The sequence below is a fragment of the Caretta caretta genome, chromosome 13 (genome assembly GCF_965140235.1).
Source record: "Caretta caretta isolate rCarCar2 chromosome 13, rCarCar1.hap1, whole genome shotgun sequence".
In the NCBI taxonomy this organism is placed as follows: Eukaryota; Metazoa; Chordata; order Testudines; family Cheloniidae; genus Caretta; species Caretta caretta.
Window position 1 is genome coordinate 26,291,282 of NC_134218.1, and position 14,824 is coordinate 26,306,105.

Genomic DNA, 14,824 nt, shown 5'->3' on the forward strand with positions numbered 1-14,824 from the left:
GATTTCAAGTTCAGAGGAGAAAACAAACGCAAGCAAGTAACTTACTCTTTCTTGTTTTCTATCTTTGGCTGCAGTGTATTATTTATTGTCACATTTGTTTGCTATTTTAATAGATTCAATGGATCCACTCTTGTCTGGACTAACTATCCAGCAGCAAAATCATCCATCTGGCTCTTTAGCACCTCAGATCCATTCAATGCAATCAGTTCCTGTAAACAGACAAATGAACCCAGCTAACTTTCAACAACTGCAGCAACAGCCACAGCTGCAGCCACGTCCCCCCCAGCAACATCAGCAGCCACAACAGGGTATTCGACCTTCATTTACTACCCCAGCTCAGGTTCCAGTTCCTCCTGGTTGGAACCAGCTGCCTTCAGGAGCACTTCAACCTCCACCAAGCCAAGGAACAATGGGTACTTTGACAGTAAACCAGGGATGGAAAAAGGCCCCATTGCCTGGACAAATGCAGCAACAACTCCAAGCAAGGCCATCTTTAGCAACAGTCCAGACTCCCTCCCACCCTCCACCACCATACCCTTTTGGAAGCCAGCAAGCCTCTCAGGCTCATCCAAACTTTTCTCAAATGAACAACCCTGGTCAATTTACTGCTCCGCAGATGAAAAATCTCCAGGGAGGGCCCTCACGGGTTCCTACACCACTACAGCAACCCCACCTGACCAGCAAATCTCCTGCTTCTTCTCCCTCCTCCTTCCAGCAGGGATCTCCTGCATCTTCTCCAACAGTTAACCAAACACAGCAGCAGATGGGACCAAGGCCTCCTCAGAATAATGCACTTCCCCAGGGATTTCAACAGCCTGTCAGTTCTCCTGGTCGTAATCCTATGGTGCAACAGGGGAATGTACCCCCCAACTTCATGGTGATGCAGCAGCAAAACCAAGGTCCACAAGGTTTACATCCTGGCTTAGGAGGTAAGAAAATCAGACCTTTCTGTCATCAAAAATAAAAGTTACATTATAAAAAGACAGCTAGAACTTATATCCAGACTGTTACTTTAAAAAAGGTAGTTTAAAAACCCTTTCCATTGAATAAGTACATAACTTGTCTCAGCTTTCCCCTTTCAAACTGCTGATGTATCCCCATGACTCTCTCCTCACTTGTTTTGCTCCATGTCATCCCCTTCCTAACATTTGCACTCTTTTCTCTCTGCCTTCAAGGTATGCTACTGTATTCTTTTCTAAAATTCACACCTCCTTTGACGTCACCTCCCTCACTATCTTCTTCCTTCTCTTTTGTCTACTCATGCTTCCTCAGTTTTCTCCTCTTTAGCTCTCTTCTTGGTCCTCTGCTTCTACTGCATCACTCCAGACACTACTTTAACTACAGGCACTAAGGACCTGTTTTTGGCCAGATCCCACATCCCTTTTCTTGTTGTCTTCCACCTGTCTGTTGCCTTCAAGAGCCTCCTCCTAGACTTTTTCTACTTTTTAGGCGTTTGTAGTTTTGTGCTAGACTGGATCTCATACTTTCTCTGAACATTCCTTCAGCATTTCCCTGAATGGCAGCATTCAGTTCATCATATCTGTTCTCCTCAACATTCAAGTTGTTGCTAAATCCTGCTGCGTTTTTTTTATTTCCAAAAACATCCATCTAACTCCATCCCTACTGCTAAAACTTTTGTCAATACTCTAGTAATCTCTTTCCTTGCCTAATGCACCATCCACTGTGGCTTCCCAGGTTCTCATATCGTACACCTCAAGTCTATCCAATAGGCTGTTCCATGCCTCTTGCTCCAACCAAATCTCTCATCTGTTTAGTCTTTGCACTTTGTGTCTGATTTCCTTCTGTGTCAGATTCAAATTCTTCGTGCTCTTGTTCATGGGCCTGTGTCTTGCAACTTCCCTCATCTCCAACACCCACAGGCAATTCTTTACCCTTTCTGATGCCAGATCCCCTTTTACCTAGAATAGCCACTGTCGTCTCCTCATTCCTCATCAGGATTCACTACTTCCAGATAGGTAGTCTTAACCTTGACCTCTACTCCTATAATCTTGTCAGATATTTCCCCTTAATTCTTAATATGTTAACTTAATAAAAACACAAAATCCTACTCTTTCTAATAACTATTTAAACATCTCACATAAAGACACAACCAACTAGCAAGATATTAATATAATTTGAACTTATTTCCAGATCTTCTTATTGTCCACGGTGAGGACATGGGTTACTGTATTCTCACCTGGTTTAAATTGATATAGTTCTATTGATTTCAGTGGAGCCACGCTGACTTACACCTGCTGAGGATCTTGCTTCTTATCTCTTTCCTTTGTTCATAGTTATCCCTTGTTGCATTATGTCTGAATTAAATTGTAAGCACGTGGGGGTGGGGGTAGGGATCTGTCATTGTTTACATAGCACCATATACATCTATGTTGCTTTATAAATAATTCAAATATATGCATATATTTTATTCAATGCTTACTTAATTTAGCATAGTAAAAACTGTAGGTTAGATTTAATATATAGCAAAATTATTTAAGATTTTACTTTTCTGTGTTTTGAGTTCTGAGTGGTTGAACTTTAACTCCTGCTAAACTACTAGGAGTTGACAGTCCTTCCATAGTTTATTTCAAAGAGTGTCTGTTCAAGATTTGCAGCTAGGTCTCAGACTTGACCAGTAATCTTGATGTCATGAAATATTAATGATTGACTTATAAGTTATATATGTCCCAGTGATTTATTTAAATGTGCTAGAATGTTATTAATTTGCAAGGAACTCAGTGGGGCCAGAGTGTCAAATTGTGGCTTGCTAGCTCAATGGTAGAGAGGCTTAAGTAGGTGCAAGGCTCCTCCTTATGCCCCTGTGTGCGAGCTACCCACAATACAGGATGTGCAAGAGGAGGAAGTGGGCCCTGCAGAGTCGTTTACACCACCCCTCGCTAAGGTGGGTGAAAATGGGGCAGGGACTAGGTAGAGCCTTGGTTCTATTACCCCAATATACCAACTGGCATAGCTGTGCTGGCATACCAGCGAATGTGTGCTATGCCAGGTATAGATTCTGCACAGTTACTCCCTCTTGGAGTAGCAGGAAAAACAGGAAGAAGATTGTGACTTGCTGAATTATAGTTGCCCTCCTGGGTTACTCCAGGGGCAGCACAATGCTGCACTACTCCTTACACTGGGTTTAGATCATGACTACAATTAGTAGAACTCACTCATTCTCACAGTTTAAAGGTTAGGTGTAACCAAGCAGAGTTACCAACCTGAAAAATAATAACCTGTAAATAAAGTAGATGTCTTTATTTTGTGTATATGTTTTGTTGTATGAAGGAAGACAAATGTAGCCTGATCAATGTGAGGAAAAAATTGTTAAAATAATATGTTTAATATAGAGATGGAAGACCAAGCAATTGTCAACATCTGAGTTAAATCTATCCCTGTGTCTTTTTATTAGATTGTGCTTATTTTGATATATAGGGATAAATGGAAAGCAGTGACTGCTAAATTCCATCTTCTTCTGAGGCTAGAATAGAGGTGGGCAAACTATGGCCTGCAGGCCACATTTGGCCCGCGGGACCCTCCTGCCCGGCTCCTGGCTCGGGAGGCTAGCCCCCAGCCCCTCACCTGCTGTTCCCCCTTCCCCGCAGCCACAGCCTCAGCCACTACGCCACCGGCACAATGCTCTGGGCAGCAGCACAGCTGCAGAGCCCGCGGCCTGACCCGGTGCTCTGTGCCGCGCGGTGGCGTGGCAGGCTCCAGCCGGGCAGCGCAGCTGCCTGTCCTGGTGCTCTGGGCGGTGCGGCTGCAGCACCGCCAGCCACCGGTTGGATAGAGGGCGGGGGAGTTGGAAGTGGTGGTCAGGGGGTGGGGGCGTGGATAGGGATTGGGGCGGTCAGAGGGCCAGGAGCAGGGGGGTTGAACGAGGGCAGGGGTCCCTGCGGGCAGTCAGGAATGAGAGGAGGGGTTGGATGGGGTGGCAGGGGGCAGTCAGGGGTGGGGGGTCCCAGGACGGTCAGGGGACAGGGCACGGGGGTTTGTGGATGGGGCAGGAGTCCTGGGGACCACCAGGGGGTGAGAAGCGGGGGCGGGGTCGGATAGGGGGTGAGGGCTGGGCCACGCCTGGTTGTTTGGGGAGGCACAGCCTCCCCTAACTGGCCCTCTATACAATTTTGGAAACCTGATGTGGCCCATAGGCCAAAAAGTTTGCCCACCCCTGGGCTAGAAGTTGCGTTAAAAAAAAACACCCCAAAACTACCCCTACCTCCAAACACACACAAATAGTAACAAAAGGTGTGTGCATGGGGCCTTGTAAACAGATAAAGTTTCTGCCCCCAGGAGTTCATAATCAATGCTAAAGAACACAAGAAATTGCCACACACTCAGTGTGTATGTTGACTGTATACCTGGCGTGATTAGGAAGGAAAAGATTCAATAAAAAATGAGATAAGAGGAAAAAAAAAAAGCATCATACTTTGTTTTCAGTTTTTAGAAAATCTGCCCTTTGTGAATGAATAATGGTGTAAGTAGGAAATACAATGTAGGTAATCACAACTTGATTCAAGACACAGTAGCTTCTTACCCAGGTTTGTTAAAGCAGACAGCTGTTATAAACTGTGCTCAAGGTTATAAGTACACCAGCACAAACATCTTTTTTTCCAGTAACTCAAAGTTGCTATAGTTTCCTGTTTAATCTTAAATTACATTGCCTTTTTGGAAATTCCTAAACTGAAGATGGGCAAGAACTGAGCTGCTAGAATATTTTGATTTTCATTGGTTCCTGATTGTTGATACCTGTCCTTGCTAACTTGATGGGAAGAGCTACTCTGTCAGTCTGCGCTCGTGTAACCAAATTACAGAAACTAATAAATAAATGTTTTGTATTAAGGAATGCCCAAGCGCCTCCCACCTGGCTTCCCTGGAGGGCAAACTAATCAAAACTTCATGCAAAGTCAGGTGCCTTCAACAGTACCCGGTACACCTGTGAGCAGTGGAGCCCCTCAGCTACAAACAAGTCAAAATGTGCAACATCCAGGTGTGTCAAGTATATTTTTCTTCTGTACGCCTCAAAATTTGTTTACTTGTCTTTATTCTGTAATTAACTTTTACTCCTGTAATGTAGGCAGTTTTGTACAGCAAAAATGTTCTACTCTTGCCAATTTTATATAATTTCTGCTAGCTGGGGCTGGGAATACTGCAGAGGCAGTATGCTTAGCTTCCAGGGTGACAGCAAGCACAGGAAGTTCCTCATTTCTCAAACAACCCCATCTGCCATTGCTCAGAGTGGTGTTGCTTGTGAGCTCCAGAGGTAACTGCATCCAGCCTTCTTTGTCTGAAAAGAAGATTGTTCCTCAACACTGGGTCTCTGAGTATAGAAACAGTAAAGGGAAGATCCAGAAGGGATGTCCTCCCCACAAGAAGAATCTTGGGTATAGTTTAAAACAATATGTGTTATCTTTGTCATAGAAGAAATATAGTCCCGCGTATTCTCTATTAAAACTTTTCATCTTCCAATAAACTTTTAAAGCTACCCCTGTTTAGAGACAGTCACATTTTTGTCTCTTTTGATTACAGGCAATTTCCTTTTTAATGCTTCAATCACGAGCCAAATATAGTCCTCTAGGCTGACTTTTCTTCTCAGTTCTGCAAGCTCTGATCATGTCATCTTGTCAGTATTCCTCATATGTTGCTGTCTTTATTATGAAACATATTATGGAATAGCTTCAAGATTTGAAGCTTGTTTATGTAGGAACTAACACACTTTTACTGGATTGGATTAAGTCCTGGCCCTTTTCACTTCCATATGACTATCTGCCATAGTGTCAAATGTTGTGGCAGAAATTTGTGAATGTGTTGACAAATATTTTAAATCACTGGTAAAATAAATGATAAAGTAACTAAATTGGTGTGTTTCTCTTTTAACTAAGTTATTTGTGTGTCTAATGCCAGTGCAAGTTTTAATGTTTAACTTTTAATTTTTCATATTTTTGTAAGGCGGTCAAGGAGGCCCTCCTCAAAATCAGATGCAGGTACCACATGGCCCACCAAATCTGATGCAGACCGGTTTAATGGGACTTCATGGAAATATAAACAACCAGCAGGCTGGTGCTAGTGGAGTTCCACAAGTTAATCTGGGCAACATGCAGGGACAGCCTCAGCAAGGACCACAGTCTCAGCTTATGGGAATGCATCAGCAAATTGTACCCTCCCAAGCACAAATGGTGAACATTCAGGCTCAAGGATCTCTAAATCCTCAAAACCAGATGATACTTTCTCGAGCCCAGCTTATGCCACAAGGCCAAATGCTGGTAACACCCCAAAACCAAAATCTTGGTCCTTCACCACAAAGGATGACTCCACCCAAGCAAATGATTCCCCAGCAGGGCCAACAGATGATGACGACACATAATCAAATGATGGGACCTCAAGGCCAGGTCTTGCTACAGCAAAACTCAATGATGGAACAGATGATGACCAATCAGATGCAAGGCAATAAACAACCATTTAATACTCAAAACCAATCTAATGTTATGACGGGGCCAGCTCAAATAATGCGAGGACCAACCCCAAATATGCAAGGAAACATGGTGCAGTTCACCATGGCACAGCAAGGCCCTGTAAATGGCAATCCTTCTCAGGTTATGGGAATTCAAGGACAGGTTTTAAGACCCACAGTACCTGGCCCCCACGTGTCTCAGCAACATGGGGATTCTGTTACTACAACAAACAGTGATGTAAGCTTGACACAGATGTTACCTGAAGTTCCCATACAGCAACCAAATATGGTGCCTTCCCACTTGCAGGCAATGCAAGGAAACAATAATAATTCGGGGAGTCATTTTACTGGACATGGGCTACCTTTTAATGCCTCTTTTAGTGGACCACCAAATGGGAATCAGATTTCCTGTGGACAAAATCCTGGTTTTCCAGTCAATAAAGATGTCACTCTAACAAGTCCGCTGTTGGTAAACTTGCTACAAAGTGATATATCTGCTGGACATTTTGGTGTGAACAACAAACAGAACAATCAGAATGCCAATAAACCCAAAAAGAAAAAGCCTCCAAGGAAGAAGAAAAATAATCAGCAAGTAGAACAAACTAAGTAAGTTTTTAACATTCTCTTGTTTTCAGCAAGACGACGTGTGTGTGTGTGTGTGTGTCTCCCCATCCTAGACGTTTGCATGTTGCAGCAAAAGTATTTTTGAAGGAAGATTAAATGATACAGCTCTGCCTCATTCAGGGTGAGCGTGGGTAGGGAATTAAACTACAAAAATAAATTGGCCATCATCTCAGTTTTGTGCATCGCTCACAACTGTTACCGTAATGTTGGCATCTTCCAGCTGAAGGGCCTATGGGAGACTGCTGTGTCAGTGCCCCTGACTGAGGGGAATTGAAGGTGTACAAGTTGTTCTATAACAGCAACAGAAGCAGCAGCTCTGCAGGACTTTGGAGGGAGCATTCGTGCTTATACAGCATGACAGCCACAGTGAGAAGGGTTGAGGGGCACTTTCAGAAGTGCTGCTAATTAGTGTGCATACATCTGTTGAGGGTTCCAATGCCACACCTAAAATAATGATCGTGAGCCGTCATTATCTTAAAGCTGTTCAACCTGGTGCCTTTTCCCCCTAGAGTGGATCAGGGATGATAGAACCTCAGCTTCATTCATCAATAAACCCCTTATTTGTAGCTATAAAATATTGTAATGAGCAAATCTTCTTAAAATTAGGCTGGCTGTTATTAAGATTGCTCAACTTATTCCATTATAAGATCCTGTTTTCAATCACATATAACTTTGAAACTAAATGGTTAGTTTGGCAAACTTTCCATGCTATGTCTAAGTGTAAAATGTTTTGGAAAACTTTAGCCAAAATGGTTCAGCCATTTCAAAGAAAAAGGCTAAAGAAAAATACATAGTTTTGCTTACACGTTAAAAAACAGTTCTGGCAACCTTTTCTTTGGAAAGGTCTGGTGCTCCCATTCTTTGAGGCCAGGATTGACATTGGCACGGGTGGTATTTGTGTCAGGGATATGCCATTTGCTGTTCTCATGGATATCTGTCTGAATTTGGACAAGTTATAAGCCTTGAAAAAATCAAAGTTGCACATGCTCAGTTGAAACTTCTTAAATTTTAGCAGCTAAATTCTCCAAAGATTCTGTGCTCACTGGACATGCTTCAGCTTGGGACAAAATAGGGCTTTCCCTGCAATTGCAGCTCTGAGATGCTGCAGGCTGTGCCAGGTCTGGACACCCGAAGTGAGAGCAGAGAGACTGTTTCTTCTCTACTCTTAATATCCCCACTGTTGGGCCCAGGCAGTATTGAGGAGGAAGCTATCTGATTCAAATGCAGAGGGGCAAGAGCTGGGCCTATGGCGGGGAAGAGAGGGAACTGGGAGTGGAGGCTGACAGGGAAGAGGGAAATTGGGGGAGGGGCTGGGGTAGAAGCCTGGGACTTGGAAGATGACAAGTCTGAGGGGTGGAGACTAGGAATGGGTAGGAGAGGGGAATGGGATTGGAATGAAGAGTCAGGGGTGGGGAAGAGACAAGACTGGGACAGGGACAGGTTGGAAGAGAGAGGGCACAAAGGGTCATGCTTGGGAGGAATGGTCAGAAGAGTCTGTGCCCACAAGATCCTGAATCTGACCATTCCTCTGCTGTCAGCAACCCACTGGCAAAGTATCCCATCCTCCTTTAGTACTGGTCCACATACAGGATGATAGTCTACTACTGCTATCAGTTAATTCTGTTAGTTCAAGTGAAAAGATCCGTGATGGATCTGAGGGTTTCAACCTTGCTTGTGACCCATGTTGGTTTCAGTATGAAGCCACATGATAGAATTTCTGATTTTTCTGTTTACTTTTTAAAAACCTTGGAAATTACATACACACACAAGCTACATTAAAAGAATATTATCAAGGTTGCAAAGACAAGCACTCAGAAGTTAGCACATGCCAGAATTAAGGTTGCCTGTGAAAACTTTAATTTGTCCCTCTTCTGCATATGCATTATGGTACAGTTTTTAATTACATGATATCACACACATTTTTTCCCCCACAAGAGCCCTGTCTTGCACAGAATGCATGGTGCTCACTTAATGAGAAGCTGTTGGATATTTTGTTTTCTCCTCATTGTTCAATATGTGGCCCCGGATCTGCCTTACTCCACACTATCCAAATCCTGCTCTGAAGACAGAATTATTAATTTCCTCATGGGATGATCTATAGTTATCATCACTACAGTATCTGAGTGCTTCACACACATTAATGAATTTATTTTTACAACACCCCTTTGAGATGTGATTTTTATCGCCTTTTTACAGATAGGGAGCTGAGGCACAGCTTGATTAAGGTCAGAAGTACCCACTAATTTTGGGTGCCCAAATTGAGACACTAAGGATATGGATTTTTCAGGTGCCAAGCACAGTTCCCATTGACTTCAGTTGCAGCCTTGAGTGCTCAGCACTTCTGCAAATCAGACTCCAGGGTCTCAAATCAGGCACCAGAAAATTAGGAATACTTGATCAGTGATCACCTGTGAAAAGTTATTGGTTCAAGTGGCTTGCCCAGCACCATGTAGGAGTTCTATGGTAGAGGCAGGGATCAAATCAGTTTCTCCAAGGCAGCATTTAACTTCCTTACCCATGAGCCCATCCTTTCTTTTCCTGTAATTCCCTGCTTCGTTCACTGCATGCTTTCCAATTTCATTAACAAATGAAGCAGGGGTCCTACAGACAACACTCTCTTTCACTACACAACCCTAATTTATCCCCAGAACAGGTTCATCATGTGCAATGAATGAGGCAGGGGTCCTGTGGAAAGAATACTATATGTTCATGTAATTTAAGGCTGCATCATAATACATATGCACAAGGGGGACAAATCAAGGCTGCGCAGGCAACCTTAATTTTGGCATATCTTAATTGCTGAGTGTTTGACCTTGCAATGTATCTTTTTAATGTATTTTGTGTATGTATGTTTGTACAGTGTCTCAAACTCCTGTTGCATTCTTCAGAACTAATCCTTGAGAACGAAAGCAACTGAAGTGTTACAACAAAAGCGGCTTATAGTGGAATTAAATGCACCGAATATGGTATCATATCCCGGTATCAAAGAGCGTTCTAACAATCTTATGAAATGTCTGAATCTTTCTACATTCCATAGAAAGAATCACACTTTCAGTTAATACAATGACTTTCTTGAAAAGGATCCGATTTATTTGTTGCAAATAATTGTTTTCCCTTTTATCAGAATGTTTCGCTTTTATCCAGCACCTGGCGTCCGAAGATTTACAAGTGTTTTACAAACAGTAGTTAATTATTACTTGCTATAGGAGAGGAATTTGTTGATATCACTTCAGCCACCACTTGGATAAAACACAGCAGCTGTTTAACAGCACCCAGTAGCACTGTACGGCAATTTAAAATAACAGAAGCTTTAGTTGCCCTTCTTGTTTCCCTCAGCAACAACAAAATAATAATGCAGAACAGAACAAAAAAGTGGCATGTTTTCTGAAAAGTAAAGTTGTTAACAATTAACATTACTTTAAAGAAAGCCAATGTTAATATTTTGTTTTCATTGGTTGCCACCTTGATGGTCACTGGGCTTCATTATGAGCCTAGAAGACATCAATATATGGATTTGTAAAGCTGTCCTCTGGAATTACAATGCCACATAAAGCTATTTGTTCTCTTGATAGCCTTCTAAATAGGGATAAAAAATTCTACGTGCACCTTGTTTGTATTAAGCTGTGGCAATGATTATTACTATCTTTAGATTTGTTTTACTACTGTACTGAATTTTCTTGTAGTGCTTTGATATCATTGCCTGGCTGTTACAAAGTACAATTCTATAACCTTTATACAGCATAGCATTTTGATTCTAAATTTTGTTTGGCTTAGTATTGAGCAGTCAGTAGTATTGTAAGAGTATGGCTGTACTCCATTTTATTCCAAACTTTTGCCTTGCTGTCCTTCAGCATAGTTTTACTCTCATAGCTAAAACAGGTTTGTTCTCTCTTTCTGCCCTTCCTCTCCATCTAGCTACTTGGAGCTGCTTAGAGAAGCTTTATACTTGGTTTGTCTTGAAATCAGTCCTTCCAGTGATTGCCTAAATTTTTTTACTCTTAATTTACTTGGCTTGTATTAACTCCTCATGCATCAGACACCAGAAGGATTTCTTTGCAGAGAGTTTCTCCTTAAAAGCTACAGAGCAGTTTCCATGCAAGTCATAGGGAAGAATGTAGAGCAGTGAACTTTGACTAAAAACAGTACTAGTGTGATCTGCACTTTTTTATTTTTATATGTATAAAATGATCATTGCACCTAAGGAACTTCATCATGTACCAGGGACCTGTGGTGCCAGATGCTATACAGACACAGAACTAAAAGATGGTCCTTAAAAAGGTTTCCATGTCTCTTTTTTCTTTTGGAAATTACACTTGTATTAATTCAGTGGCCAAAAGTTATAATAGTTATTGGTATGTGAACTGAAACCATATTAGAGTATGAAAATGCCTAACTGTGTCTTTAAAAATAGTTTGTCCAATATGCAGTTTTGAGGGTCAGTTCATGAGTGAGCAGAACACTTGAATGAAGATTTATTCTAAGAGAAATATTTGACCTGCAGCCTTAAGAGGTCAGTGTAGAAGGATGTTGAGGAGTAGCGGGAGAAAAAAAGGGCTACTTCATAGGATGACTACATAGCTCAGCTATGAGAAATTTTGCTCATTAGTGCAAACTTTTTAAATAGGCTTAGTATTACTAAATCTAAGTTTAATTAGACATTTTCCTTACAGCTCAGTGAATGTTCCCCTGTGTAGGGACAGCGCACATCAAAGGCACCAACAGGATGTAAACAATAATGCACTGTATAAATCTGCACCTAAGGCTTTAGGATTTGCAGAACTCTGTATGAAGCAAGTTATGTGGAGATGACACCTGCAATAATATAGTACATATTGGTAAGAAGGATTTAGCAGCTATGAGGTGATGGAGTCATAAGCACTGCTGGACAGAAGGAGGATTTTGGAGGATTTTGTCATCTGATAAAGGGTCAGAGTGCTTTTAACTGGAAGTGGAAGGGAACGTTCCTGGTTACACTCAAGGTGGTTGGTGTGGGGAGGTCGTGGTTTCCCAGAATGCATGGAAAACCAAAGATTTTTACCAGAACCAAATGCTGCAAATGTGAGCCCTCGTACAAAAGGGTGGGTCACTTTAGAGCCATGTGTATGCCGGATGCCTAGGGCTGTTGCTGTCTGTGCCTTTCCTCTGATCTTACTTTTGCATGTCTTAATTCAATCTTTTTTTAATTGCTGTATGTATATTTCAGTAGTGCCTAGTGAGCCAAAGTGAGAGTGGGGCAGTGTGGTCTAGTGGGTAGAGGACTGCGCTTGGGAGATCAGGGATCTATTCCCAGCTCTGCCATTGGCCTGCTGAGTGATCATGGTCAAGTCACTTCACCTCACTGTGTCTGTTTTACCATCTATACAAGAGGGGTAATGATATTTTTATCTCTTTCATAAAGTGCTTTGAGCTCTACTGATGAAAAGCACTGGATAACAGCTGGATTTTATTATTATTTATTATATTCTTTCCCTTTATGGAGGGGTACTCCCTGCCTTTTGTTTCTCAGAATAGGATTTTTGAAATTAAATGTTTTGTTTCAGAGCTGAAGCTCTGTAGTGAAGGGTTTGCATATTCTGAAACATTAGGTTCAGATTTTTGGATTTGTCATAATCTGTTAATGGTTTTTTTAAATCCAAATGAGTGTGGGTGAAATTCAAATAATCAATATTTCATTCTGCCTCTCTACCATCCACATGTCAGTACTTCTGTATGTAATTAATCATTTGTTTCTTTGACCTAATCTACACTTAAAATGTAGGTCAACATAGCTACAGCGCACTGGGATGTGCCAAATCCACTCCCCTAAGCACTGTAACTTTGCTGACCCAGCTGCTGGAGTAGATGCAGATAGATTGACAGAATAAGGATTCTGTCAACCTAGCTACTAGGTGGTGGGGTTTCTACAGTGATGGAAAAACCCTTCTGTCACTGTAGGCTTTGTCTACACTACAGGGTTATGTCAGCATAGCTTTGGTGTCGTAGCTGTGCCACTATAGTTCCCATAATGCACACATGGCCTTAGTGTGCATAGTGAACTTCAGCCATACACACTATTTAAGGTTCAAATAAGTTATTAGTCATTGCTATACACAGCAAACAAAAATCTTAGCTGTGTGTTTGTAAAGCTCTCCACAACATACTTTGTAGATCAGCAGTTGTCTGACGATGATCTTTAGGAACTGACTTACAAACAGGGTTATTTGGTTGGGTTTAAGGCTCTTTCTTGCATAGAGATGCCATGTTGCTTTTTTTACCTATTATAATTCAAAAACTTGACATTTCTGGTTAGCTCCGTAAGTATAAACATTTATATGAGTGTTTTATACTTGTCAAAATTATGAATAGCAAAATAACCAATTTAACAAATGGTGAATCACATTATAGACCATTGTACTAGCTCTAATTGCTAGCATTGCAGCCCCTACCTTGCAACCTCCCTACTTCTCTCCCTGGCTCTAAGGTAAGTTGCTGAGGAAGAGAATGGATTCCACTGACATTCACTTCCAGCTCAGATTATTGGGGGAGTAGGGGAAGGGCGGGGAACCTCTTCACTACTGTAACAGCTCCCCTCTTTTGCTGAAGTGATCTCACTTTAATTTTAACTTGGAGCTTTCATATAGTTAAGGTTCTCCTCATCTTAAATGTATATGCATAGCTGTCAAGCAGTTGAGGTCCTTCAGTCTCCATCTCTGCCCTAGCTTTCTCACAGATAGGTTATATTGGCAGTGGACACCCTCTGGGTATGTTTGATGTCCATAGAATTGGCTGTTTTCTATATTAGGAAAAGGCTGTTTTCAGTGTCTGTGAAAGGATTAGATACAATGGCCAAACTGACTATTTTGGTACTGTTTCTGCAGAGTTTAACCATGTATAATTGAGTTCCTGGTGACCAAGTTGCAGAGCCTCTGTATTCACCATCTACAGATCTCTACATTCTGAATAAACAGCCTTTGAAGTCTAGTATCTCAACAAATTTTTTCTGGAATCTCGATAGAGGACTGTGAGATATGGAACTAGTCTGTTATGAGTATAATATGGGAAATCATGGTACAGGACCTTTACAAAAATTAAACTCTTCTACCAACCATATGCAGTTACACTATAGCTGTCACTGTGTTATTAGAGAACTATTCAAGCAATCTGGGGACATGGGTTCTGTTTTCCTCTACTCCTTTTTCTGTGTGTGATCTTGGGCATGTCATTTAACCTGTGTTTGTGTCTACCTAGCTGTGAAATGGGAATGTTTACCCACTTAAGTAAAGCACTTCGAGATCTATGAATGAAAAATACTACATAAATGCTAAGGATTTTTTATTATTCAATCCTAAATAATTCAAGCAAATTTGGAACAAAATTGGGCACTGGCTCTGGAACTGGTGAATGTTCATTTAATTACTATTTATTATTTCTGTTTAAGTTCTTCAGAAACACGTCCAGCTGGCCTGGAGGAGACTGATCAGCCACCGTTGCCTGGAGAGCAAGGAATGAATTTAGAGAACACTGGCCCCAAACTTTCAGATTTCACAAACAGACCACCAGGTGATAAGTTTCTTAACACGATCATATAATGTAGTAAACAAATATGAGATACGGTATTTTTTGACTATGGGAATATTTTATATGGGGATATATATTGTTTCTTAACTGACATCAGGCATTAGCAAATAATTGGTGCTTGTTGTCTAAATGTTTTGTTTTATTTAAAGCTTTAATCTGTATTTGAACACTTAAGGCCAAATTCTGGTCTGC

General features: G+C 41.5%; 1 protein-coding gene across 3 annotated transcripts in view; it reads left to right on the top strand.

Annotated features, from left to right (window-relative positions):
- The window catches only part of NCOA6 (nuclear receptor coactivator 6), a 70,172-nt gene that overhangs the window by 29,683 nt on the left and 25,665 nt on the right, over positions 1-14,824 (top strand). For all 3 annotated transcript variants that reach the window (XM_075118829.1, XM_075118830.1, XM_048820720.2), the window contains 4 exons: positions 114-929; positions 4,844-4,990; positions 5,950-7,057; positions 14,493-14,614. In XM_075118829.1, coding sequence (XP_074974930.1) covers positions 114-929; positions 4,844-4,990; positions 5,950-7,057; positions 14,493-14,614 — 2,193 coding nt within the window. The remainder of the gene's footprint in view (positions 1-113; positions 930-4,843; positions 4,991-5,949; positions 7,058-14,492; positions 14,615-14,824) is intronic.